The sequence below is a fragment of the Rhinolophus sinicus genome, linkage group LG01 (genome assembly GCF_036562045.2).
Source record: "Rhinolophus sinicus isolate RSC01 linkage group LG01, ASM3656204v1, whole genome shotgun sequence".
Classification (NCBI taxonomy): Eukaryota; Metazoa; Chordata; class Mammalia; order Chiroptera; family Rhinolophidae; genus Rhinolophus; species Rhinolophus sinicus.
The window spans coordinates 181,283,085-181,307,911 of record NC_133751.1 but is presented as its reverse complement, the minus strand read 5'-3'; the positions used below and the strand labels follow the sequence as shown (position 1 = coordinate 181,307,911).

Sequence of the window (24,827 nt, the reverse complement as noted above, 5' to 3'; positions counted from 1 at the left end):
CAAGTGGTTGCCAGGGGCTAGCAGTGAAAGGGAAGGATTGACCACAAAGGGGGCATGGGGGAAATCTGGGGTTGATAGAACTGTTCTAAATATTGATGGTTGTTGTGGTTATATCACTGAGTACATTTCAAAACTTGAAGAAATACACACGAAAAAAGGGTAAATTTTACTGTACATAAATTATACCTTAACAAAAAGAAAAAAAGTACTTGGTGATTCAAAGATATTATATAAAAAAGATTATATTCACATAAATTGTCATTGAGGCACTTACTTCCTTGCTTTTTGTTTTAAAAAAAATTAACTGTAATTACCCACTCATATAACAAATGTTTATTCAGTGCATACTATGAACTAGTACTTGTGATTAAATTATAAAAATGTTGACTCTCAGGTGGGGGTGATTTGTCCTTTCTGGGTCTACAACCAATTTCAAGATACATTCCTTAATGCAGAAACATAAAAAGATTCCTGTATTTAACTAGCCAGTCTTGTAAGTAGTTGTAAGTAGATCAAAGAACAGCCCATGTTTACATTTACTACTATAGAAAGCTTTTCTTTAAAAGTGCTATTATCGAAGCTATCCCACACAACACTATTCAAAATCCATCTTAACTAAAAGTGTCTTTTAAAACATTTAAACATCTGGTTATAGCAGCAGAGCTGAATATGTATTCTATGAAGTATTTGGCAAGCTACGGTGATGAGTGCCCAAACACATACATTTTTACAATACATAGAACTTATTTACTAACCAGCATCACCATTAACTTTGCAAATACATTCTGTAACAATTGAGCCCTTTTCTCCTTCCCCATCATAAAACAGATTTCAGATTGGAATTTTAAAACACTAAAATACCAGTCAACCTTAAGTAACACAGAAGCAAACCTGCAATTCTTAAAAAGCCCATTGTCTATGTGTTTCCAATGCTGCTATAATAAACAACAGATTCTGTTATAATACACTTATAGAGACTTTCAAACTATAATATCAAATATTTCCTATAAAATATACCTTAGAATCACTGTCATATACACTTCTTTTTGTTAATGACAACTTGTAACAAACAATATTCTAATGACTTTTCAAAACTGTATAGAAGACAGCTCCATACTAAATTCACAAATCTCTAGTAAATGAAGTTCAAGCAATAAAAAACATGTATATTTATGCTACTCTATTGGAAAAATGTATAAGAAACTTTACCCTGATTTCCTCAGAATATTCTACTCTTTGGTCACATGCTATTTTCTAGTTAGTACATTATTCACACACTAGTTAGTACACTGCACACACACACACACACACAGCACAAACAAATATAAACAAACAAAAATCATAAAGCCAGAGTTCCAGGGAAGAGAAGAGCCAGATGATTGGATCTGCCTGCCAAGGAATAAGCCAATACTCACCTGTAGGGGGGGTGGAAGAAACAACAGGGGGAGTTGGAGAAGTGAAGCCATCAGCAAGGGTCTGGACACCCCCCACAGCGGCGTCTGGGGCAGTGGAGGAAGGGGCAGAAGCAGGAACAAGAGGGGCAGGGGCAGATGCAGAAGTGGCAGGAAGGGGAGGAGTACCAGCAGAGCCAGCTGGGGCTGAGGGGGAAGAGGAGTAAGAGGCAGCATTAATGAGGCATTCCCATTAGGCAGGATTAGAAAAGGCATTAGAGAATTTAATGTTAGATATTCAATGCTCAACACTAACCAAAGAAGAGAGTGTTAAAAAAGAGAGGGGAGAGAGAGAGAGAGAGAGAGAGAGAAGCTAATGTTAAAGGATTATTAGGTTTGCAGTAAATAATTCAAGATGCTAGAATAATGTACAGATTTTTAAATTCATTAAAGACAAGCATTCCTTTTTACCTAAAAGCCACTACTCTGGAAGAAAAGTGCTCCCTTTATATAGTAATCTTTAGCATAACATTCTGTAAATAGTATACAGAACTAAACATAATACACTAGGAAACAACAGTATTCCATTCTGAATTACACAGATCAGAAAATAAACAAATTCCAGACATAAACATCATGTAAAAAAAAGCATTCAGAAAAACACAAATCTCTTTTTGTGATTTTAAAAAAGGTATTATGTATTGTTATAAGTAAATTAAATATGTAATAGTCTATCCCTATGTTATAAGTAAATTAAATATGTAATATTCTATCCCTATATCACGCTTTTAAAAGCAAATTTTAACTGGCTCCCTCAGATTAAATAAGCACATTTTTCTGTTTCAGAGGGAAAAGGTAGCATTTCAGAGACTATCAAGTTCCAACAGTCCACTAAATTTAACTGTCAAAACTACTTTGATATTTGTCCAATCCTTTGTTACAAATATGACTCTCACACTGAGTCCCCACTGTGTCCAAAGGCATGCACTGTCATACTACTCCCTGGAATTAAACATATAACTGATACCCATGTGGTACCTGAAACCTCAAAGCACCATCTGAGCCACAGCACCAAAGACATAAAACCAAATAAGAGATGTGTGTGAGCATAGTTACAAGTCACTTGGTGAAAACTATAAAATGCATAAAGATTTCCCAACATTTATGGCGTCCTAAATTATAGGAAAAATAAATCCTGATTATTAAGAAAGCCCACCGGGATTAAACCAGAAACTGAATTCAAATTCAGAAAAAATAAGTGACGATGAAGCACCATTCATGTTTTACCTGGAAAGACACTGGGAGGAGAGGGAGTGGGAACGGCAATGGGAACTCCCACACTCCCACTTCCACTGTTCTCCCGACTGCTGCTCCGACTACTTGGGTGGCTTCCTCCACTACTCCCACTGCTGCTAAAGAAATAAGAGCCACCAAAACAAGAATATTTATATATAGTAAGATATCACCAGCATTTCCCAAAATTTTCTGAAATGAATATAGCTATAATAAATTCAAAAACCTTCCACTTAAAATATGAATTTCTTAAAAAGTAAGGGAAAAAGATGAATTCAAGAAACTTGTTTTGATCACCTTTTAGTAAGCACGTATTAAAGGAACTGAGAAAGAAATAAGAATAAAAAATTCTCCACAAATATAAGTGATAAATGATGGGGCTCAACACATAAAAATATTACTTTCTTTTACTCCACCTTAATGCCTGTGTGAAGAAACTTCTTTTATAATAAAAACATGGTTTTCCTAACCAGATTATTTAATTAATCTTATTTGTGATGTTATCTGGATATACTATGCCATATTAATGTTTTATTGTATATGGTTTTTCATCTGTAAAGTTCCACCAAAAAACAACTTGAAATTTCCCATAGTTCTTTTTTAGGTCAACTATAACTAGTAATTTTGTAGAGAAGTTCGAACTTTAAGATGTCTGGATTTTTGGTTTTTTTCATTTCAACTTCCTGGCTGCTCAAAGTTTCATCAGAACATGAGGAGAGAGAGGTAGGAATCAGATGAGGTTTGGGAGAGTAGAGTGAGGCAAAGAACTTAGTGCTTGGAAAATGAGAGAGATGTAACTGAAGTTATCTGAACAAATTATGGTACTATGACCATTGTATTTTGCACTGAGGTAGAGAAAATACCTGTAAGTTCGATTTCTTTGATTCACAGAAGCTGTCCTCACAGGGCTCTGCTGCGAGGGAGCCATATTACGGGTTGGGCTAGGTACGTAATCATTTGGTACCACTGGAGGACGCACTGGCTCCAGTGTGCGATAGGGGGAGTGCCGCCTACAAAAAGAAGAGCGTATGTATCGTGTGATTAGCAAGTTTCGGCACAAAAATTCAGAGTTGCCAGTAGTGAAATACAATTTATACTCAGAGATAGGAAAATGTGTTTTAACATAACCCAGCTACCAATTTGTCTTTTGTTAAGTATCACTTCTCCACCATTAGGGTTTTGATAAGTACTATTTTTTAGTCTCCAACCTCATTTCCCTGTGCTAATGCAATTTTGTTCATTCATTCTCAGAGAGCATGAAGATTCTCCGACCAGGTAAGCAAAGTGTTTCCCAGACTCTCTTCTTTCCTTGTATGAGTTCAAATTATTTTAGTCTCCTAACTGTACTGCATGAATGCACTAATTATCTTCCTCACCCCTCTCTCTAACCATATATTTAAAGCTCCACAACCGATGATCAATAGCAACTATAACCCTGTATTTCCCTTTTTGTATAGTAAATACAAATTAAACTATATCCATACACAAGAATACATAATTTACTCTCCTCTCCTTCCATTCTCACCTCACACCCTCCCTCAACGTTTACCTTGCTCTCTCTTACCTTTTACCCTCCCTCAGTGTTCAGTATTTAAAAGAGAGAAAAAAATGATCACCTAAGTCTTTCTACCTTATTCACTTTGAACTGTAAAGTACAAAACAGGCTGAATTTTATTAACACATTTCATTTTTCTCAAAATTTCCTTTTAAAGAAAGAGAATGAGAAGCGTAAGAAAGGAAATATGATTGGAAATACGATGCACACTGGAACATTAGTTATTAAATTAGTTCTCATCTCTAAGTTTCCAAATTCTTTATGACATAATAAATACCCAACTGACATTTTGTAGACGAGCTTCTGGTCTTTAAAAGAATAAAAACATTGGGATCTCAAAAGATGTGAAAATTAAAAGCTTTCTTTTCCTGAAATGATGTTGCTACCTTGACTTACGAATTTCTCAATAATTCACTCCCACAAATCTCCCAAAGTTCCTTTAAACACTGCTCTCTTGGGCTACTCAAATTATGGTTCATTGATTTTGGATGAGATCACTTTGCAGTGACCCTGTCCGCTCTACTACCCTCTAAATCTCCTTGCATAAATACATATGTACATTAATAATTAAAAATAAATAAGGGGTATGAGATGAGATATTGAGTAAAAGGAAGAAAAAATAAATGTCAGGACCTTGGATTTAAAATACTAAAAAGAAGTTTAGGCATCTCTGAAATTATGATGGGAATATAAAAAACATAAAATAGGAAATTGATTAATTTGCAAATATCTAATTTCCGGGCAATTTTTCCCAGAAAAGTGTTCTGTTTAAATACAAAAAAAAACACCAAAAATAAAAACCCTTTGCTGACTGAGACCTATACAATGTCGGCAATGAGGAAAACAAGGTAAAAAACAAAGGGCAGAAGAACAAAATAGGGTGGCTAGGCAGACTGTGTGAAAAAAACCAGGTTATGACCATCCACCAGCTTATGGAGCTTAGAGACTCTGAGGATTCTGCAGAACCCTTCTAATACATAGGATATATATCTTCAAAATTTGAGAGTAACTGAGAACTTTATTTACTAGAGAATACAGTGGGTTATCTTGCTAACAATCTTGATTTTAAAACCTAACAAAATCTGTTAGGTACTATACAATGACAGAAATGTAGAGGTGCCACAGGAAAATAAAACAAACTCTTCCTCTTGATCTGACTCTCTTCTCTTACTCTTGCACAATTGTACCTACCATGTCATCTATATACTACTCTGAAGTTTAAATCTTACTTGACTTACTAGACTTGTTCCTCCTAATGTTAGCAGATTTTGTTTTTGTCCACACCAAATAAAAATTCCCATTCCTGGTGGGAATTCACTTTTATTCTTTTGTTTCCCACTGTCCTAACTAATTCCTCGTCCAGCATGATCCTCCTTTATATCCCAACTCATCTTTGTCCTGATCCACAGTGCTTGATTAGGTTGGGTTTTGTTGTTTTTTGTTTTTGTTTTGTTGTTGTTTTTGTTTTTGGTGAGGGGGCCAAAACCAAGTTTGTCAATTAAAATCTTTTAAGCATATATCATAAAGCCAATGGTTGTCAAAGCATTTTGTCTTTGTGTTATACATTTTAAAATCCAATTCATGGTAGAGTGACTCTGAAAAGTTGACAGATGACAAATATTACCCCCTTTTACAGATGAAAAAACTGAAATGCTAAGAAGCTAACTATGCAAGAACACAGAGCGGGAGCAGAGCTGGGCCACAATTTTGGTCACCTGACTTCTAGGGTATATTATGCCTACCTGATCACAAATCTCCATGATAAACCAAGTTTTTATATATACTACAATATTATAGCAGAAAAAAAGTCAAGCTTTTCCATTAATTGACCATTTCTGCCAAAGATCAAGTCCTACTTCTGTAGGACTGAACTAAAACTCAATATTCTCATAACAACATGAGCTAGTCAGAATTTTGTAATCTACAGTGTTCTTCAGAGGAACAGTCTGAATAAGAAAGTCAATTGTAATATGAAAGACTCTAAAAATTTTATGACAATAGAAACTAGAGTACAATTTATAATAAACCATGAACTTGGGCTACGATTTTATCTCAAATTTGAAATTCATTAGAAAAATAATTTCTAAACAAAATCTTTTTAAAGTATAAAGATGTTGCTCAGGAAAAGGGAAAGTTACACAGAAAAAGGATAATCCTAGAAAAAAAGTTTTTTTTAAATATTAAAAAATAATTTAAATATATGCAGTGTTTAGTTTTCAACAACACTACATTAAATGGTTTTCAATTATTACTTAGTTACATACTCACCCAAGTGTCCCTTTCCCTGACATAGGGGGACTGGGGGGTTTCTGAGTTGGAGGTGTTGTACGCGGCAGCCCACCCATCTTCATATTCTGCGTACTCACCTAAAAAATTTTTGAGGAAAACTCAACTTGTATGCAGTGAAACAAAGTGGTCTTTTGGGAAATAACGTTATACTGTTTAACAAAGGAGGGGAAGGTTTAAATAGGGAAAAAAAAAAAAATTAGAGGCCATGCATTTCATATGCAATTTCTACTCTACTATTATTCTACAGTTGTACTCAAAGGACTCTTCCTAACATGAAATTTTCAAAGGATTATAAATGTGTATGCAAAGAATTTATTTGCCATTAGGCCATCACACCAACAGATCACTGGTTAAACTATTTGATACTACATTCATTCAACTGAAATTTAATAGGATAACTATAAAAACGTTAGTTTTGATAAATAGAAGCTCAATGTGAAACAGTAACATTCTCATGCAATTCCTTGTTTTTTAGATAGCAAGTATTACCATAAAAAACAAAATACATGTTTCCCAAATAATATATACAACTAGAGATATAAACTGCATGACATACAGAAAAAATTTTTAGTTTTTTAAGTGGTAGATCAGCCTTACAATTCAGATGTCTTTAATGTTCTTTTATGAAGGAATCACCTACCTGAAAACTGCCAGAAGTTAAGGCATGTTCCTAAATATCTGAACTACAAAGTCAAGGCTGAGCTATCCCATTCAACTGTGAGCAGTACAATGTGGCAATGTCCTAGTCCCAATGGGAATTAGACCCATTCAAGCCCCAATGAAGATTGAGTCATGGGAAAGATGTAAGTAATATATAGTCCTAAATCAGAGCTGGGCCATGACTCCTCATTATTCTATCCCCAACTAAAAATGCAAATGTAGGAAAGCTGGGTAATATGGGAGCAAGGGATATGACCAAAGAAGTATGTCAGCACATATACAGAAAGCCCTAGAAATCCAGGTAGCTTAAGGAGCTAAGAGAAGTCATTCACAAATATAGTTCAAATGCAATCTCCAATTGAGATTACCAATGGGTTGGAGTTAATGTTTAACACATGGGTTCACACCTGACCCTATTTTAAGCTCCAAATTTTTAAGCTATCAAACACTTCAAAAAAGGATCTTAACTTTTCTCATAAGAATATGTCTAGAGTATTCAAATTATTCTTATAAAATGAAACTTCAAGACATTACACCACTGAAATTAGAATACATTTATAACTGTAATTTCAAAATATAAAAAATTTTAAGAAAAATGGTAAGTACAAATCATACGTACAGAGTACTGAGGCTATCAAAATTAACTGGCTTAAAAATACTATTTGTTATCTGAATAGGCAAGAAATAATATACCAAGAAACAAAGTCTTCAAATGAATAGCCCAGTGAACAAGTTGTGTGTGATGATAAAACAATCTTTAATGACAAATGATACCTTTGAAATGTCAATATTTTTAAAATGAAGCATTTAACGGTAATCCTTTTTTTGTTGCTTTTAAACAATAAATATAAAACAAACTGGTTATCAAGTAAGAATAAAGATTAACTTATCCTTGCTCTCCCCCTCATTAATAAGCAGAGGGTATACTAATCACATCTTAACATGAAAATGCCAGAAGTTTTTTAAAAATTCAATTCACATTCGGGGAAAATTTTAGGAGTAATACGATAAATAACCAATAGCTTTTTACACTGTAAATCTTAATTGATGATACCAAAATATTTTTTTTTTAGTAGTAACCAAAGTCCTTTAAGCTCAACCTTAAATAACATAAAACCCAAAGTTACTTTAAATGATGAGGGAGAAGTAGGTGAACCAAACACTAAACTACATCAATTTTCTATAAACAGGAAGGAAAAGGAGCAGGGATAGAAAAAGAGTAAAAGAAAATTTTATTCTATATATGGAATAGCTAAAATACTTGAAAACAGCTTTCCAATTTTAAGTTTTGATATGTAAGGTGTTTTTATTTAAATTGCAGTATCTTCCTCAGGTCTTTTAATCTATCTCCCCCCCCTCCCCGAATAATATAAATAACCTATAAATCAAAATCTGGTGGACATTTCTATAAATAAAACTTGATATATTTTATGATGTGTAGAATCGTCAAATGATTGTATTTGTTTAATGAGGTTTAGATGAGTAACTTAAATCACTTAAGACACCAGAGTCCCTGAAGAATGTCTAAAAAATCTATAATTTATACTTCACTGATACTGTACTACCTTTATCTTAAGCAAAATAGTTTTTCATATTTTTTAAGGTAGTTTTCCTTTGTGAAAAATGTTTCCATGCATAGTAATGAGTATGCTATGAATATGCTATTGTAGAATATAAATACTGCCATCTAATTTGATGAAAAAAGCAGAAAACAGGAATACTGTGAAACCAAATAATTTCTTTATCATAGGTGGGATCTGTATTACATTTAAAGCTAAGAAACTGCATTGCAAATCTAAAAGAATTTGATTAAAAAAAATTTACTGGATAGCCATCCTGGTTCTAAAAATTATTTTCAGGAAAGTTTATAGGGGGAAATAACATTTCCTGACAAGTAGCAACACACATGACAAAATTGTGTTTGTGGTAAAGGGGAATGAGAATGAGAGAGAGAGAGAGAGAGAGAGAGAGAGAGAGAGCGAGAGAGAGAGCGAGAGAGAGAAAGAGAGAGAGAGAGAGATAACACCATAGACTCAGGGCAAAGAAAACGAAGCAGTAGTGCACCCAGCTCCTAACAGTAATTCCTCATGAAATTTTTTTACGAACTGCAAACTCAGGAAAAACAATCATCTGGCACATAAACATGTAGTTAATGGTCTTGAATCATGAGTGGGAATGCTCGTTATAATTTTCAAAGTTTTATTTGGGAGTTGGAATGAAACTTTGGTGGCTTGTTACAATAATAATTCAATTATATGGATATTTTTTTGATTCCATAAAGGGAAAGTCATCATCAAGAGCTAAGTAAAACAGGTATTAGGCACAAGGAGGAACAGTAGGAAAGGTCCGTTTTTTTTCCTACCAGAGAGAAACCCTAAAAACAGAAAAAAAATTTTCATTTAGGTGATGAAGGTTAATGCATGGCCACAGCTCAAACACTTTACCACTGGATTGTGACTAAGGAATGCAGATGATACTGGAGGTAAGAGCAGTTCCTTTACAACCGAAGAGTGGTCTGGTCTTACACAACTAGCACCAACCATCAGGCCAATTCTCATGCCTTAATATTTTTTCTACAGTGTTCCTAACTTTCCTGCTCTATCCTTTTTTTGGTATTCAATACCTCCTTGAACCTTGAAATATAATATAATGTTTATTACAAAAATCTCAGTGATTTCCAGAACCCTGTGAATTTCAGTATTTTTAATAAAGCTGGCCAGCCGGTATCTCTACCTGTGCTACAAAGAAATTTCCCATTGACGGATAACCTGCTGTGATATACCAACAGCAGACACATTCTAAAATGATACTTATGGTCTATATCCCTTATTCAGTAACTACCTACCAGACTACTGGGTACAAGGGTAAAGAATTATGGAAAATAGGGGAGACACTGAGGGGACACAAAGGTCTATAAATTGTTTTCTTTGCTTGTAAGGAACTTACAATATTTTAGAATAAATAAGATTCATAAAAAGTAATGTCTACAAATTATACAGAAATTGCCCCAAAAGCATTACCAATGTGAGAAGGAATAGCTATAGAATGTTTCATAGAGAAGACATCTGAGCTGGACTGTTAGCAATTTCTTTAAAAAAAAAAAAAAAGCAGGATTCAAATATAAAAGAGCAGTAGTATGTATAGGTTGTGTCTGGCAGTGGAGTAGTGAGGATGGGCAGAAGGATGCTGTGGTCAAACATCTCTGGGCCTCCATTCGCTGTCCAGTATTGTTCTCCATTAGTGCCATCCAGGGCATAATTCTTTGGCTTCTTAGGGATCCCTATCCGTCTCCTAAGAGGATATACATATGTTCCTACTTCAGTTCTCATTGTTAGCAGGAAAAGGACCAGGAGATCCTCTGAGGGAAACCAAAGGTGAAATCAGGAACTCAAGTATGAATTTAGGAGAGAGGCAAACATTTTAGTAAGTAGTTAGAAAGACAAAAAGTCTAAGGTGCCAAAAGAGTTCTAAAATAATTCAATACAGAGATACAGGAATACGTGTTTAAGAGTGAGAGGAGAGAGAAGCAGGTAAAGAAAGAAGGAGAAGAAAGGAGGAATAAAGTTGGGCAAACTTCTGTTTGATGTTGAAAATAGTTTCTGACAACTGGACTTTGCCAAAATAGAACTGGTGGCTGACAGTTGGAACCAGTAGGCAAAAACAAAGGTCTCCCACGGGTTGCTGTTATTATTGAGTTTTTCTTCCAAATGATGTGTCAAATAAATGCTTAAGAGTGTCAAATAAATGCTCAGCTGTACCTGAAAGCTAAAAATGTGAGGGGCAATTTATCATCCTTCTGCAGAGAATGACAAACACCTTTTGTTAAAGATCACACTCAAGTGAAAAACAGCCCATTTTTTCACATGGGGTTAAGTTATTAATCTCCAACATCTGACCCAGAATTTTCAAAAGTTGTTATATTCTTAACATGTTAGTTGTAAAATAAAATCTTAACCCCACCTCATTAATTATTTAGAATCTGCTTGTGAATGTTCAGCTGAAATACTATAACAGATCCTATGTCTTTACTATTTTTGATTAAACAAATATATTTATTTAAAAAGTAGTTAAGCTAAGTTTAATTAATGACAACTTTACTGCTTTCAACAGAAAAATCCATTTTAACTACATAAGTAACAGGGTCTTAAAATTCTATTTACTATTAAAACAGAGGGAAAGGGTACCCCAGTTTAAGGTACATTCTACTTTTATATGGCCTCAGGTATATATTGAAACAATTCCAATATGGTTTTCTATCCATTAGCTTTTATACCTTTTTCTGTTTAAAAAAAATCATATTGTTTTCAAAGGTCTTATAAATTAAACTCTACAATTTGTTATCCTCAGTTAATTGAAAAAAAAAAATTAACCCCAATTTCAGATGAAAAGAACCATTAAACATGTATGTACATGGTGCATAAAATGTTAAAAATTTGACTTTTAAACATGGAGGTCTTTTCTGAGTCAAATCCCATGTATCTGGTCCCAAAGAACCAACTTTGGTTAGAGTCTGTCTGAAAGGCATCCAAGTCTGATAGCAATGGGAGCAAGACAGAGCTCAAGAGAGCTAGCTGAGGAGGAAATCAAAGTAGTAGATCATATCAAAGATCAGCAGGCTTCTAGTGCATTAGATACAATCCATAGGTCTCCAAGAAGCTCAGTTGGAAATTCATCAGACTAGTTTATTTATTATTTTCAGTCCCTTCTGACTTTAACATTTTTTTATTTCTTCCTTTCTACCTAACATTTTTCTTACTCTACCTTAATGTATTCAATTATTCTATTAACCACCCTTCCAAACCCATTAACATTTTATTATCAGCATAAAAGGAGAAATGATTTACTATATGCTGAATTTTTTTCACTCTACTTTGTTTTTATTCACCCAAAATTATTAACTATGTGTTACAAGTTTATAGATAAGAAAGACATATTCACAAAGAAAAATAGGAAGGAAGGAAAGACAGAGAACTGGAGCATTCTAGTTTCTAGGATGAACTCGGTACTCTTGTCACTGTCAGCTCTACTCAGATATGATCGAAACAGCTATATAGAGCCACTGTACTAAGGAGCAGAGAGCAGAGATGTTAAGGAATCGTATCCAAGTGTGATGTCTCCTTATTAGATCTTTCCTTCAAGGACTCTCTCATTTCCCACTCATTTTGGCCTATCTCCCACATGGAACAGATCATGAACCCAGGAGGGTCAAGAGGGAATCATAGGAGGGTTTGGAGGAAACGAGCATAAAATAGTACGCTAGGCAAGCTGGTCTAAACTTGAAGAGAAAAGAATTGGCTCATTTCTGTGTTTTTCCTTCCGTTAATCTTTCTGTGTACTTCTATCAGGTTAGAGGTTAACACATCAACAGTCAAAATTTGGATATAGACTTTAGAGGAAAAGAGCCAAGGTAGCCACACCCTGCTCTGGGTCTAGTCCTATTTTATGCAAAAGGAATCTCCTCACAATTCCATATGCCTCTGTCACCAAAACTAAGGGCTAGTCACTAAACTAACACCCTAATCAGTAACAAAAGTGCATCTGCCTGGGCTTCTCTAGTCATATCTCTCTACTATATCTATTGACGTTTCTGTGGCATGGTTAGTAGCTAGTTAATGATTCAGATCTGTTATCTTGTCTTCTTATCACTTTCTACACTAAGGATATGGTAAATAACTGGGTTTTAGAAAGAAAGAACAGGTATTTGAAAAGAAATTATAAAATTCAGCTAAGAAAAAAACCAAAAAGGAAATGTAACATTCTATTTGACAGGCTTCTTGAATATACTTGAATGTCTTTTACCATTAATCCTCAAAATACTAAAATGTTACTGAAACAAATAACAAAAGGAAGTATTTCTCTAATTCTTAACTTATATTTTGTTAAACACTATCATGAGCTTTTGATGTTTTGGGTATAATTCTCAGGTTGGGAAACTCTTAAAGTGATTTTATATTGCAACATATATTTTACATAGCAATTTGAGAAAAAAGATTAATTTTATTTTTTTGCTAAGTACATGATACTGCAACTTAAAAAAACCCCGTAACACTGAATATTATCTGCTTCTCAATTTCTTTACATTGAATATAAGTCAAAAGATAATGACACAGTGGCCACAGGGTATATAATAAAGCACACCATTTATAGAATAAAAAGACTATTACACAGGGGGAGGGTTAAATGAAGCACATTAGTTGGCCCTCCAATCCATAACAAAATTTCTACATTTACAAAATCCAGCTAATTTTATTTTATAATGACATTTCATGATAAGGTAACTTACATTTCAGTTTCACAAAATATATTAACATTGCAAAATAACCATTTATTCAATAAATATTTGCCAAGCACCTAATGTGTACTCGGGCACTGTTCTAGGCACAGAAGATAGGATAATGACCGAACAGACAAAGTAACTGCCCGCATGATGGAACATGAAGATACCACAAAGTTGCATGACAAAAATAAATAAATAAAAAGAGGAATTATTTGTCAGCTTTAAAAGGCCAAGTGCCAAATATCTCTTCACTCCCCATATGTAATAATCTACATAAGAACAAAGAATGGAAATTCAGCCCTGGAATCTCTTACCTTAAATCTAAGCAACCACTTAATGCATAAATGGAGCAAATAAAAGAGGTAAGGAAAAAAAGCATTGAAAAGTTAGTTGGAACTTCAGGATGTGAAGAGAAAGGAAAAAACAAAGAAAAACAAGTTAAGCATTCAGCATTAAAAAATAATGTTTCAGTAGATCATAGAAAGAGTGGTTAAAGCAGAATGTGTCATGAACAAGAGTTTTTTGATGAAATTATATGATACTGTTTTATTCAAAAACTTAACTTTATTAAAGATTTCTTCAAATTAGTGACTCCTAAACACTAGAAGCCCAAACAATGACAGGGACTACAGAGTCCCAGAAGAATAACATTTTACTTGAGAATTAAATAAGAATTGAAGTGGGGGAATCACCTTTTATTATATAAGTGGGCAAGCACAAATATGACATTTTATATTCTAAGTGCCTTTTTTTCATTAGATTCTGGCAGTCCCCTAAAATTTTCTATCAGCAGCTGTTAGCCTTGTTTAGATCTCAAAAGATTTTCCCAAGTTAGAATAAATTTCAGTTATTAATTATATACCCAATTACACATCTTAATTTAACATACTCTAATTAGTATAGTAACCTAAATGAATACAGGTGTCAATTATAAGATTAAGTATCAAATTCCAGGTAATAGTGCCTATTATCAACTTTCTGAGGAAGAAAAAAATTTTTTTAAATTCACACTGTATATTTTCTTTCACCTAGATCTACATTAAATTTAGATTTAATTGATTTCTATCCATACTAGTACAGGGCATTTTTTAAATTTAAATTTGCTTATAGAGTCATAAATAACTGCATAAACTATACAGTTACACTTACAAGCATATATATATTTATTCAAAGTCACATTTGATAAGTCATTGTCTTTCAAATCACTAATGAGATGCAAACTTTAAATATTACTTAGCTGAAACTGAATAGTTTCTTAAGTGCAAACACCAATTTAAATAAAATTTATATGCTCCTCAAGTTTTGAGTATGGTACTTTGTATTATATAGCAGGCACTCAAATACATTTTAGAAAATAGCCGAAATATATAATGGTTATATATTCAAAAACAGTGGAAATATTAATTACTATTGTCTGCATTATTCTCACCTAAAATATTAAGATAAAATTATTTCAGAAAAATTCAAAGTACGTGTTTGCTTATTTATGTTCTGAAAACTAATGCCCAAAGTTTGCTGATAAATTTTTGAGATAAGGTAAAAACCTATTAACATACTGAATAATTTTTTAATCAGTCATATTAAATCATTAGAAGATTAGAAAGATTACACAACACTATTTGCCAGATCTATATGAGGTATTATAACTGATTAAGCAAACATAATTCATTCAAAGATAATTATTTAAAACTTGAGAACAGAGCACTAAGAAGCAAGAAAGATAAAATAGTTATAGTAGTAAAGAATCTTTAGAACCACAACTGGGCCAAGACTTAGTTCTCTAGAAAAGGAAAGATAAAAGCTAAATTTTCTAAAGAGTTAGTTCAATTATGGGCTATTGTTTTAAAAAGCTTGACAAAAATTATACTTACCTTTACTCCATGTCCAATATCATCTAGAATTGTATAGTCAATAGGTTTTCTAATATAACGAACCGGTCGTTCAAGGTTGGCTGGAGCAATAATCTTATGTGTCCTTGAAGTGTTTTTGTTGGTAGTTAAAATACCAATTTCTCTTCTTGCAACTTTCTCTTTATGAATATCAACAGTCTGCAAAAATATAAACACAACACAAAAATGTATATTGCTCATAATATCCAGAAAAATCAAGGTATAACTGCTCAGAGATTTAACACCATTATTCAGATTCTTAACCACAATTGCTAAATTCTCTCCATTTTGGACCAATATTGACTTTCTCCATTTTTAGGCTAAAGTAAGGGTTGGCAAACCATGGCTGGCAGACCAAATGTGGCCTACCATCTGTTTTTTACAATTCAAAAGCTAAGAGTGGTTGAAAAAAGTCAAAAGAAAAATGTCACGACATGTAAAAATTATGTGGAATTCAAATTTCAGTTTCCATAAATAAAATTTTATTGGAATACAGCCATTCTAGTTGCTTACGTAGTTTCACGCTACAGTGGCATAGATGAGTAGTTCTAACGGAGACCTTACGGCCTGCAAAGCCTGAAATACTTGTTAGCTGGCCCTTTACAGAAAAAGTTTGCCAACCCTGGATTAAAGCATAATATTTTTCCCTCTCTCAAGATTTAACCCAATATTGATTATGAGAACCCCAGTGATTAATCTGTTTACATTTAAAAATAAACTATTTTTATAACTTATTAGTGTTTAAAGACTTTTTTATTTAAAAAAAAAGAGGCCTAAAATATAAATACAATGTTAAAAGTAAGAGTCATTTTTTATAAAAAACTTTGTTTGCTTAGGTGAAACTGCTTATCTTTTATCATGACACAACGGTTGTAAAATATTTCATCAATTTTATTTCATTGATTAAATGTTCTCATAGGTTCTATTATGTTTTTACTCACAGCCTTCTATTTGCTAGTAGAGAGGGAATTTATCCACACACACAGATAATCAATGTACTAAAACACCATTTTTCAAACTGCAGGTTGTAATTTAGTGAGATGGGAGCAGCAGTAATCTTAAATGAAATAAAACAGAAATATCTGACTGCATATGCACACAGGAAGGTAAGTATTGTTTCTTGAAACATTTATTTGTTATATATATAAATATATGTATATCTTTATGTATATAAAGATGAATTGTGTACTGGATGCAATGTAAAATGTATTTTTTTCTGTGGGATGCAGTCAAACAGTTTGAAAATTACTTCACTAAAATTGTTCACATCTCTTACCATCATTTCTGGCTCAAACAGCAAGTAAAAGACACTTCTGCTAATTCCTTCACAGTCCTAGTTTAATTTCTCCTTTCTAAAAGAAGAACCAGGTAATAACATAGAAGTGGAAAGAAATGATGACAACCATCACGACATTATTAAAAACCACTTTAAGAAATCTGAAAACTGGTGATTTATCCTAAACTACCTAAAGTATGAAAGGAACTTGAAACAAATTCAAAGCCTATTTCAACCAAAAGATCTTAAAAGCAACAGAATCTATAAGCTTCAAAACTAATATCTAAATAAAACATCAAATCAAAGACTGTCTGAGGTAATAACCTAAGCATTTTAAGTATTTCTTTTTAAGACAAAAATAATCTGAGCTTTTTCTGTGCATGTTAGGTAAACTAAGAAATCTGCTTTCTTTTTCAACTACTTGGGAGAGCTGTGACAGAAAAAAGAAGTTTATATATTAATCTCATTTTGAATAATTTTTTATGAGTCATCCTGAATCATTAAAAATATGGGATAGGAAGATTTCATACTTATCAAGTACACTTCAAAATAAACAAAAACCATACAAAATATGCACTTTCTATATAGCTGGTCTCTGTCATATCAATAAAAGAAAATTTATCAGAGTATATAATCCTCTTGAGACATTGTTTCTACTCTGCTCAGTTTTTAGAAATGTAATTGTCTAATTCAGAAATAAAACCATAAGAATGCAAACCCAAACAACTATAATAGAATTATTTCAAATTTTCATGCTAGAAATATTAATAAATCTCTGGAGAATGAAAAGAAGGGAGCAACTTTCCACTTATTATTTGTACCAATATACAGTTATATTTTATAATAAGCACACATTTGTAAATTGCTTGAAAAAAATGAGACTTAAAGCATTAAAACATTTGGTCATACCTGGAGTCTGGGGGCACTTACATACTTACTTACATGCTCTCTTTATATCCACACATACATACAGCCCACAGACCATTTCAGTAAGAATAAAAGGAAGACCAACATAGCAAAGGAAAAGATTACAGAACTATAAGCCTAAGTAAGGGATAGTTATTATATAATAGGACATAAAATTGGGCTCTTAGTTTCCTGGAAGAGAAGGCAAAATAGAAATATAGTGAGTTACAAGGAAATATATCCCCTCCTTAGGAAAGTGACAATTTTCTCAACACTAAACTCTAAGAGGAATTGGCTGAAGGAATTATGAGGAGAAAAATGTTCTTTACTGCTTCTTACATTAATTAGCAGTAAGAACAAAAGGCATACAAGGTCTGACAAGTTTGCGAACTTGTTGTAACGATGTTGCTAGCCTTTTCTGATATCAGAGGGATTACTCATTATGAATTTGTACCAACTGGACAGTTAACCAAGTTTACTATTTGGAAGTGCTGAAAAGGCTGAATGAAAAAGTTAGACGACCTGAACTTTTCACCAACAGTTCATGGCTCTTGCATCACGACAATGCACCAGCTCACACGGCACTGTCTGTGAGTGAGTTTTTTGCCAGTAAACAAACAACTGTATTGGACCGCCCTCCCTACTCACCTGATCTGGCCCCCAATGACTTCTTTCTAAGGACTAATTCACTGGTCCCTTACATTATGCACTCTCAAATATGAACTGTTTCCAAACTTTGTACAAGCATTGACTCAAGATTAATGCCTCTAGTGACTGCCTAAATTTAGATGTTTGGTGTCATTAACTTTTTAAAAACATCTACAATAATGAAAATAATATCTGATTAAGAAAATTAGAATATAATTTGTATTCTTGCCCTCTGACTACCGTATTGGTTTGAACCATAGGAGTTCCTGTGGACAGAAGCAAATATACCTTCAGAATAGCTATGGTTTTATTTGGAGTCTGAATAATAACTTAATGGAGAACAATACATCTACTCCATAAATAAAGAAGAGAAAATTTGATCCAGAAGTTTTCTGAAGTTTTCAGCAATCACCTACTTCAAATTTTTCAAAGTTTTCTCTTGTGGAAAATATAATCATATTCAAATTAGACAGTAATATAATGAACACTATCCATATACCTAAAATCCAGCTTTAACATTCATGAACTCACAGCCAATTGTCAGTTTTAAAAGAATGTTTGTAAAGCTCCCACAAAGTATTTTTAAATTACTATGTTTTACCTAAATCAAATTCATAGTTTTCAGTAGTTACCACTGCTTTTGCCTTCATGATGTTCTTTGACATTACAATGCTAAAAATGTATTAAGTTAAATTTTGGAAGTACAAGTTCAACATTGATATTTAGGAAGAATTTTAATAAGATGAAAACTATTTCAAATTTATCGTGGTTTTCGAAAATTACTACAGGCATACCTTGGTTTATTGAACTTAGCTTTCCTGTGGTTCACAGATGTTGAATATTTTTTTACAAATTGAAAGCAAGACCGTACACCAGCAAAAAGATGGCAACTCACTTTATTGCAGTGGTCTGGAACCGAAACTGTAGTATCTCCAAGGTATGCCTGTACTTATATGACAATAAACTTTTACTTAGAAGAGGCTCAATAACAGCACTCACCTGTAGCAAGTAAAAAATGTGCTTAGCTAGCAAAGACCAAAACTAATGCAAGTACACTGCTATTAATATTTTATTATTTGCTACCTGTTAACCAAAAAACACACCAAGTAATATCACTGCAATTGTGCAGGACTTAAACATCTATTGTTATTAATAGGTCTTTATTAATTTGTTTCCTTCTTAACTGCTATTGCCAAGCTGGTCTTGCATGCTGCAGGCTCCCCCCATGACACTTCAGCCACGCAGTGCCAAACCCAGGCTTCCCTAGGATACCTCTTATTACCTTGAGACAATCATACTGACTCCCAGTTCCCTTGCAAGCCTGAGCCCCGCTCCCACATCTCCATCAGGGACCCAAGCACATGCTCAGGCCACAGCAGACAGGAAGGTACTGTATAAAGTATTTGGTATTAGGATTATCCATGCATTGTTGTTTCCCATTACCACAGATAATCGAGAGTTGACTGTACTGGATAGCACTACCTCAGTTAGCTGCCCATCAGTGTGGGAAAACATCTGCAATCAAACAGTTACAGTGGATTAACTCAACTAAGTAGGGTGTTTTTAAGTATGTCTCAATTTCTTCATTAGTAAGATACTGTTTCAAATAAGTATTTAATTATTCAAATATAATATGCTTTAATTAATTCATCTTTCATAAAACAAATTAGTTACTAACAAACTGAATGGGTAATTTTCAGCTATTCACTTTTTTAAATGATATAAACTATCCATCTGTAATTAATTAAGAACTCTGGAAATCCTACTTTCTATGCATAATTACATACTGATAACCTTTAATGAGATTTCCTTAATTTAAATATGGGAATTTTTAAACATGGATGTGTGTGTGTGTGTGTGTGTGTGCATGCATGCGCACGTACACACACATACATACATACTGAGGGGTCCAAAAAAATGTACACACATTTTAAGAAAGGAAAACCGTATTAAAATTGTAATACTCAATACATACTGATAACAAAAGTCACGTTTGGCTTCTGCAATGACAAGAGGTGCTCAAAGTGGTTACCATTAGCGTCAGACACTTCTGATTACGGCGAACTACTGCTTGAGCAACGCTGACCAAAGTGTCCACTTGTACACTTTTTTTGGTATCCCTGGAATATACATATATGTGTAAGTATATGTACACACACACACATGTATATATATGTTTATAGACACATATATGTATATACTATATGATTATACCGTGTTTCCCCGAAAATAAGACCTAGCTGGACCATCAGCTCTAATGCGTCTTTTGGAGCAAAAATTAATATAAGACCCGGTTTTATTTTAATATAAGACCGGGTCTATGATATATGATATGATACCAGGTTTTATATTAATTTTTGCTCCAAAAGTTACGCATTAGAGCTGATTGTCCAGCTAGGTCTTATTTTCAGGGAAACACGGTAGACATATATATGTAAAGTTTTTTTTAAAAAAATTATCTTAGATGCTGAGTTCCTCTTCCAGTCTTTTAGTACCTAACTAACCCTCGGGAAGAATTACTTCCATTCTTATTTTATAATCATTCCTTTCTATCTCCTCTAGTTGCTACTTAACTACTTCAACTCCTGGCCCAACAAATTCTAGTCAGCTCTTGGGAGGATGGGAGGAACACTACTTTTAAAGTTCTTTATATTGCCTTTTGAGCTCTCGATTTTCTTGTAAGCCACGATGAACTGAATGCAGTACAGTTTTTAATAGTTGAGAAAAGAGATGGGCCTGGCTTAGAAGAATTTTAGTTTACCAGTTTATAAGAATTTACTTTGAATAATGTTCTATAAATTTTTTTTTTAAACTTACTGGAAATGGGCACAAAATCATAGACAAAGTAAATAGCATTCATCCTTACACATAATGCTATAATTAATTAAAAGTAGTTCTGTGTATTTACACAAGTATTCAGTGTAATTAAATGTTTGCTTTGATAACTGCATTTCTTGAAAAATATTTACTGTTAATTTAACTCCTACTCTCAGTTTGAAGATTAAAATTTTTCAGTTAGCTTTTTCAGTAATATGCTTCCAAAGAATTGATATGAGAACAGTAACAAAGCTAGAGATGGAATTTCTTTAAAATTCACCACCCTTAACCTACCTAAGGTAATCCACATCAAGAACCTATGCTAATACAGGCATCTCTCAGAGATATTCCAGGTTCAGTTCCAGGCCACTGCAAAAAGCGAGTATCACAACAAAGTGAGTCAAGAATTTTTTAGTTTCCCAGCACATGAGGAGCATTATGCCTAGAAAAACAATGTAAATACTTCAGTTAAAAAAAAATACTTTGCAAACTGGGGAATAAATATACAAACATAAGAACTTCTTTTCTTAAGCGGGTAAGATTAAAAGAGGTTAAAATTATATTTATTGATAAGCTCTTGGTCAGAAAAGTGCGGTAGAAGGTGCAGTAATTACCTGTGGTTTCCTTAGGGCCTACTTGAGATGATTTTTTAAAACTGCTTAACTGTATTATTAGCTCATAATAAAAAGTAACTAGTCAAAATTTAAAGCATTCTGATCAAAATGGGTCTGCACATGCCTTCCAAAACCCTTGCTGGTCACAGCCTGGAGGGAACTGCTCGCTGCACATTGGACACACCTTCCAGCGACTTTCAACATGTTCTTCAAATTTGTTCTGATCATAGCAGGGAGTGAACATTAATTCAGAGAGAGGACACTTTTTGTAAACATCAAAGCTGGATGCAAAGCAGAAGCCTTTTCTATGCCCAAGTAAATGCTTGCTCAGAGAATCAGGAGCAGTGGGCATATTCTCATCTTCTTTACTACCTTCAGGGTCTTCTAAACCATCAGGCCAAGGTTTCCAGCAGGTTGGCTGTAGATATTATCTTGTCCCCAAGAGGGTACTCTCACAGGTAAACCTTTGGATTTCATCTGGGTAAAAAGTACCATCTGCTCCATGTATTTTGTATCTTATTTATTCCCCAGTTTGCAAAATTGTATGACTAAGGAAACAGGGATTATTTTAATGTTACTGCACTGAAAAAACATGTATGTATATTTACAAGTGTAATAAACAAGTGTGTTATTTAGCAGAGCATTTACAAGTTTCTGTTGGCTTTCTTGATTGAGCATGACTACTAAATATTATGTAATAAAAAAATGATCAGTCTTGCAAAGTAATTCTTTGAATACAGAATTGCATAATTTAGCACATGACATGATGGTTTTTTTAAACCCTTAGAAATGGAGCTGTATGAGATCACATGCTTGCAGTATAGCAACTGACTTTTTTCTATTTGAAAACCTGCTTTAGGAACTAATGGAAGGCGTATTTTGTTAATTTTATAACTAAAATGTTTTAGAATAACCTGAATGATTGTATTTAAGCCATCTTAAAGATGTATCTCTAATGGGAAAATGGAACAACATATGTGAGTACAATTGTTTCATATTAAATGATCTACTAAGCAGTGCTATTTGTGGCATAAAATCCCAGAAAATGTATCGATATCTTCACATTTTCTTGGTTAGAACATAATTTTGAAATAACATTCTCCGTAAGTGAAAATGTAATACGTAAACCCAGACCAATGTGTCTAAAGTTATATCTCTGCTGTGTATAGTGCTCTCATTAACATTAAAGAGGACACACTTTTGTAGGTAAAAAAAAACAAACAAACAATAAAAAAGACTTTACTGCTAAAAAATACTAGTAATCTGAGCCTGCTGGAAAAATGGCACCAATAGACTTGCTCAATGCAGCGTTACCACAAACCTTCAACTTGTGGGCGGGGAAAAAAGGCAATAAAGAGAAGTGTAATAAAATGAAATATGCCTGTACTTCTTTATGGATATGGTGAGTGCAGTAGAAATTAGTACACTACTCAGTATCGTATTGTCCTTTTAGTACAAGAAAGTGTCTGATACTAAATATTTGTAATAAATTCTGTTTTATTTTTCAAAATGTTTGACATTTAGAAAATGGGTTATTACGTTTGTTTTTTTGTGTGTTTTTTTTAAGTATTTCTTCCTGACACATAGTTGATACAGGCAATAGAATTCCCATCCTCAGATTCAAACTCAGAGAATTTGGGAAATAGTTCAGTTACAGCACAGTGATAGGTGGCTGAGGTCAGGGGGACATAAACAGAGCTGAATAGCAGAATAGAAAGAGAATAAAGCAAATACAAATCAAGTACATTTTGGGGAATCTCAGAAGAATAAAAAATTCAAGATGGAAGATAGCTCAGAAATCACCTAATCAGTCATCATTTTACAGATGAGAAAACTGAAGTTCAAAGCCAAATGTCACAAGCCAGCAGAAGAACCAAAGTGAAATCTAGATCCCCTACCTTCCCCCTCTCAATCCTACTCAGTATTCATTTTCACTAAAATGGAGAGAAGAGCTAGAGCACTAGAAGGACGAAAAGTAACAAGGTTATTATCCAAGAGAAAGGAAAAACATGAGGAAAGAAATCGAATACCTCAGCTATAACCCACTGGTCCTGAACACTCTACCAAACAATCCTCACAACTCTTGACACATACGACCATTCCAATAAACATGATCTTGTCTTTGACCTGACTGAACTTCCACTTCTTTGCTTCTTCAACTCAATCTTCTCTCCAAATTTTCCAAACCTAGGATTTTTGCCCAAATGGCAAAAAAATCTGGTCTCAAGATATCTTAAGAATCTTCTGGCTCCCTCTAAAAACCTAATAACATTTTTAATAAAGCATAATAAAATCTAATTACCAAACATTTGAGAGAACAGTATTTTAGAGCAAGGGCTTGCAAATTACAGCCTACATGCTAAATACGGTCTACAGCCTTTTATATGGCCCACAGGCTAAGAATAGTTTTTCCATTTTTAAATAGTTGTTTAAAAATATACACAAAAAACAATATGATACTGAAAACAAATGTGGCACAGAAAACCTAAAATACTATCTGACCCTTTAGAAAAAAAGTTTGCTAACCCTTGCTTTAGAGTATTTACTGAGAATTTGTTTTATAAACAGAAAATATTTTCTTAAACTACGGAATAATCTTTCAGTATAAAGAGCATCAAATGGCTTTGATGTTCAACTGACTTTTAAAACAAAAGACTCTACTTGTATATTAAACATAATTGAAAAAAATTTCAATCCTTAAGGCAAATGCTAAAAAATATATAAGAAATTTTTAAATTTACTCTTATTTCATAGATATAGTCTCCATCAACCATTTCTCCCCTACTCAACCCCTCATCCAACATACTACCTACCGTATTTCCCTGAAAATAAGACCTAGCTGGACAATCAGCTCTAATGCGTTTTTTGGAGCAAAAATTAATATAAGACCCTGTCTTATTTTACTATAAGATAAGACCAGGTATAATATATAATATAATACATATAATAAATATTATATAATACCAGGTTTTATTTTACTATAAGACCAGGTATAATATAATACCGGGTCTTATATAAGACTGGGTCTTATTTTATTATAAGACCGGGTCTTATATAAGACCGGGTCTAGTATAATATAATATAATACCAGGTCTTATTTTACTATAAGACTGCGTATAATATAAGACTGGGTCTCATTTTACTATAATATAAGACCAGCAGAAGAGAACAGAACAGAACAGAACAGAACAGAACAGAACAGAACAGAACAG

The 24,827-nt window shown here is 33.4% G+C and overlaps 1 protein-coding gene across 45 annotated transcripts in view; it reads right to left on the bottom strand.

Annotated features, from left to right (window-relative positions):
- Window positions 1-24,827, bottom strand: part of ABI2 (abl interactor 2) — a 105,162-nt gene that overhangs the window by 29,737 nt on the left and 50,598 nt on the right. For 7 of the 45 annotated variants that reach the window (XM_019726876.2, XM_019726875.2, XM_019726878.2 and 4 more), the window contains 4 exons: window positions 15,337-15,513; window positions 6,508-6,605; window positions 3,548-3,694; window positions 2,679-2,803 (listed from right to left, as the gene is read on the bottom strand). In XM_019726876.2, the coding sequence (XP_019582435.1) occupies window positions 2,679-2,803; window positions 3,548-3,694; window positions 6,508-6,605; window positions 15,337-15,513 (547 nt within the window). Of the gene's footprint in view, window positions 1-1,415; window positions 1,599-2,678; window positions 2,804-3,547; window positions 3,695-6,507; window positions 6,606-13,779; window positions 13,798-15,336; window positions 15,514-24,827 lie in introns of all 45 variants that reach the window. The other 38 variants (XM_019726864.2, XM_019726863.2, XM_019726869.2 and 35 more) reach the window with 14 other exon arrangements.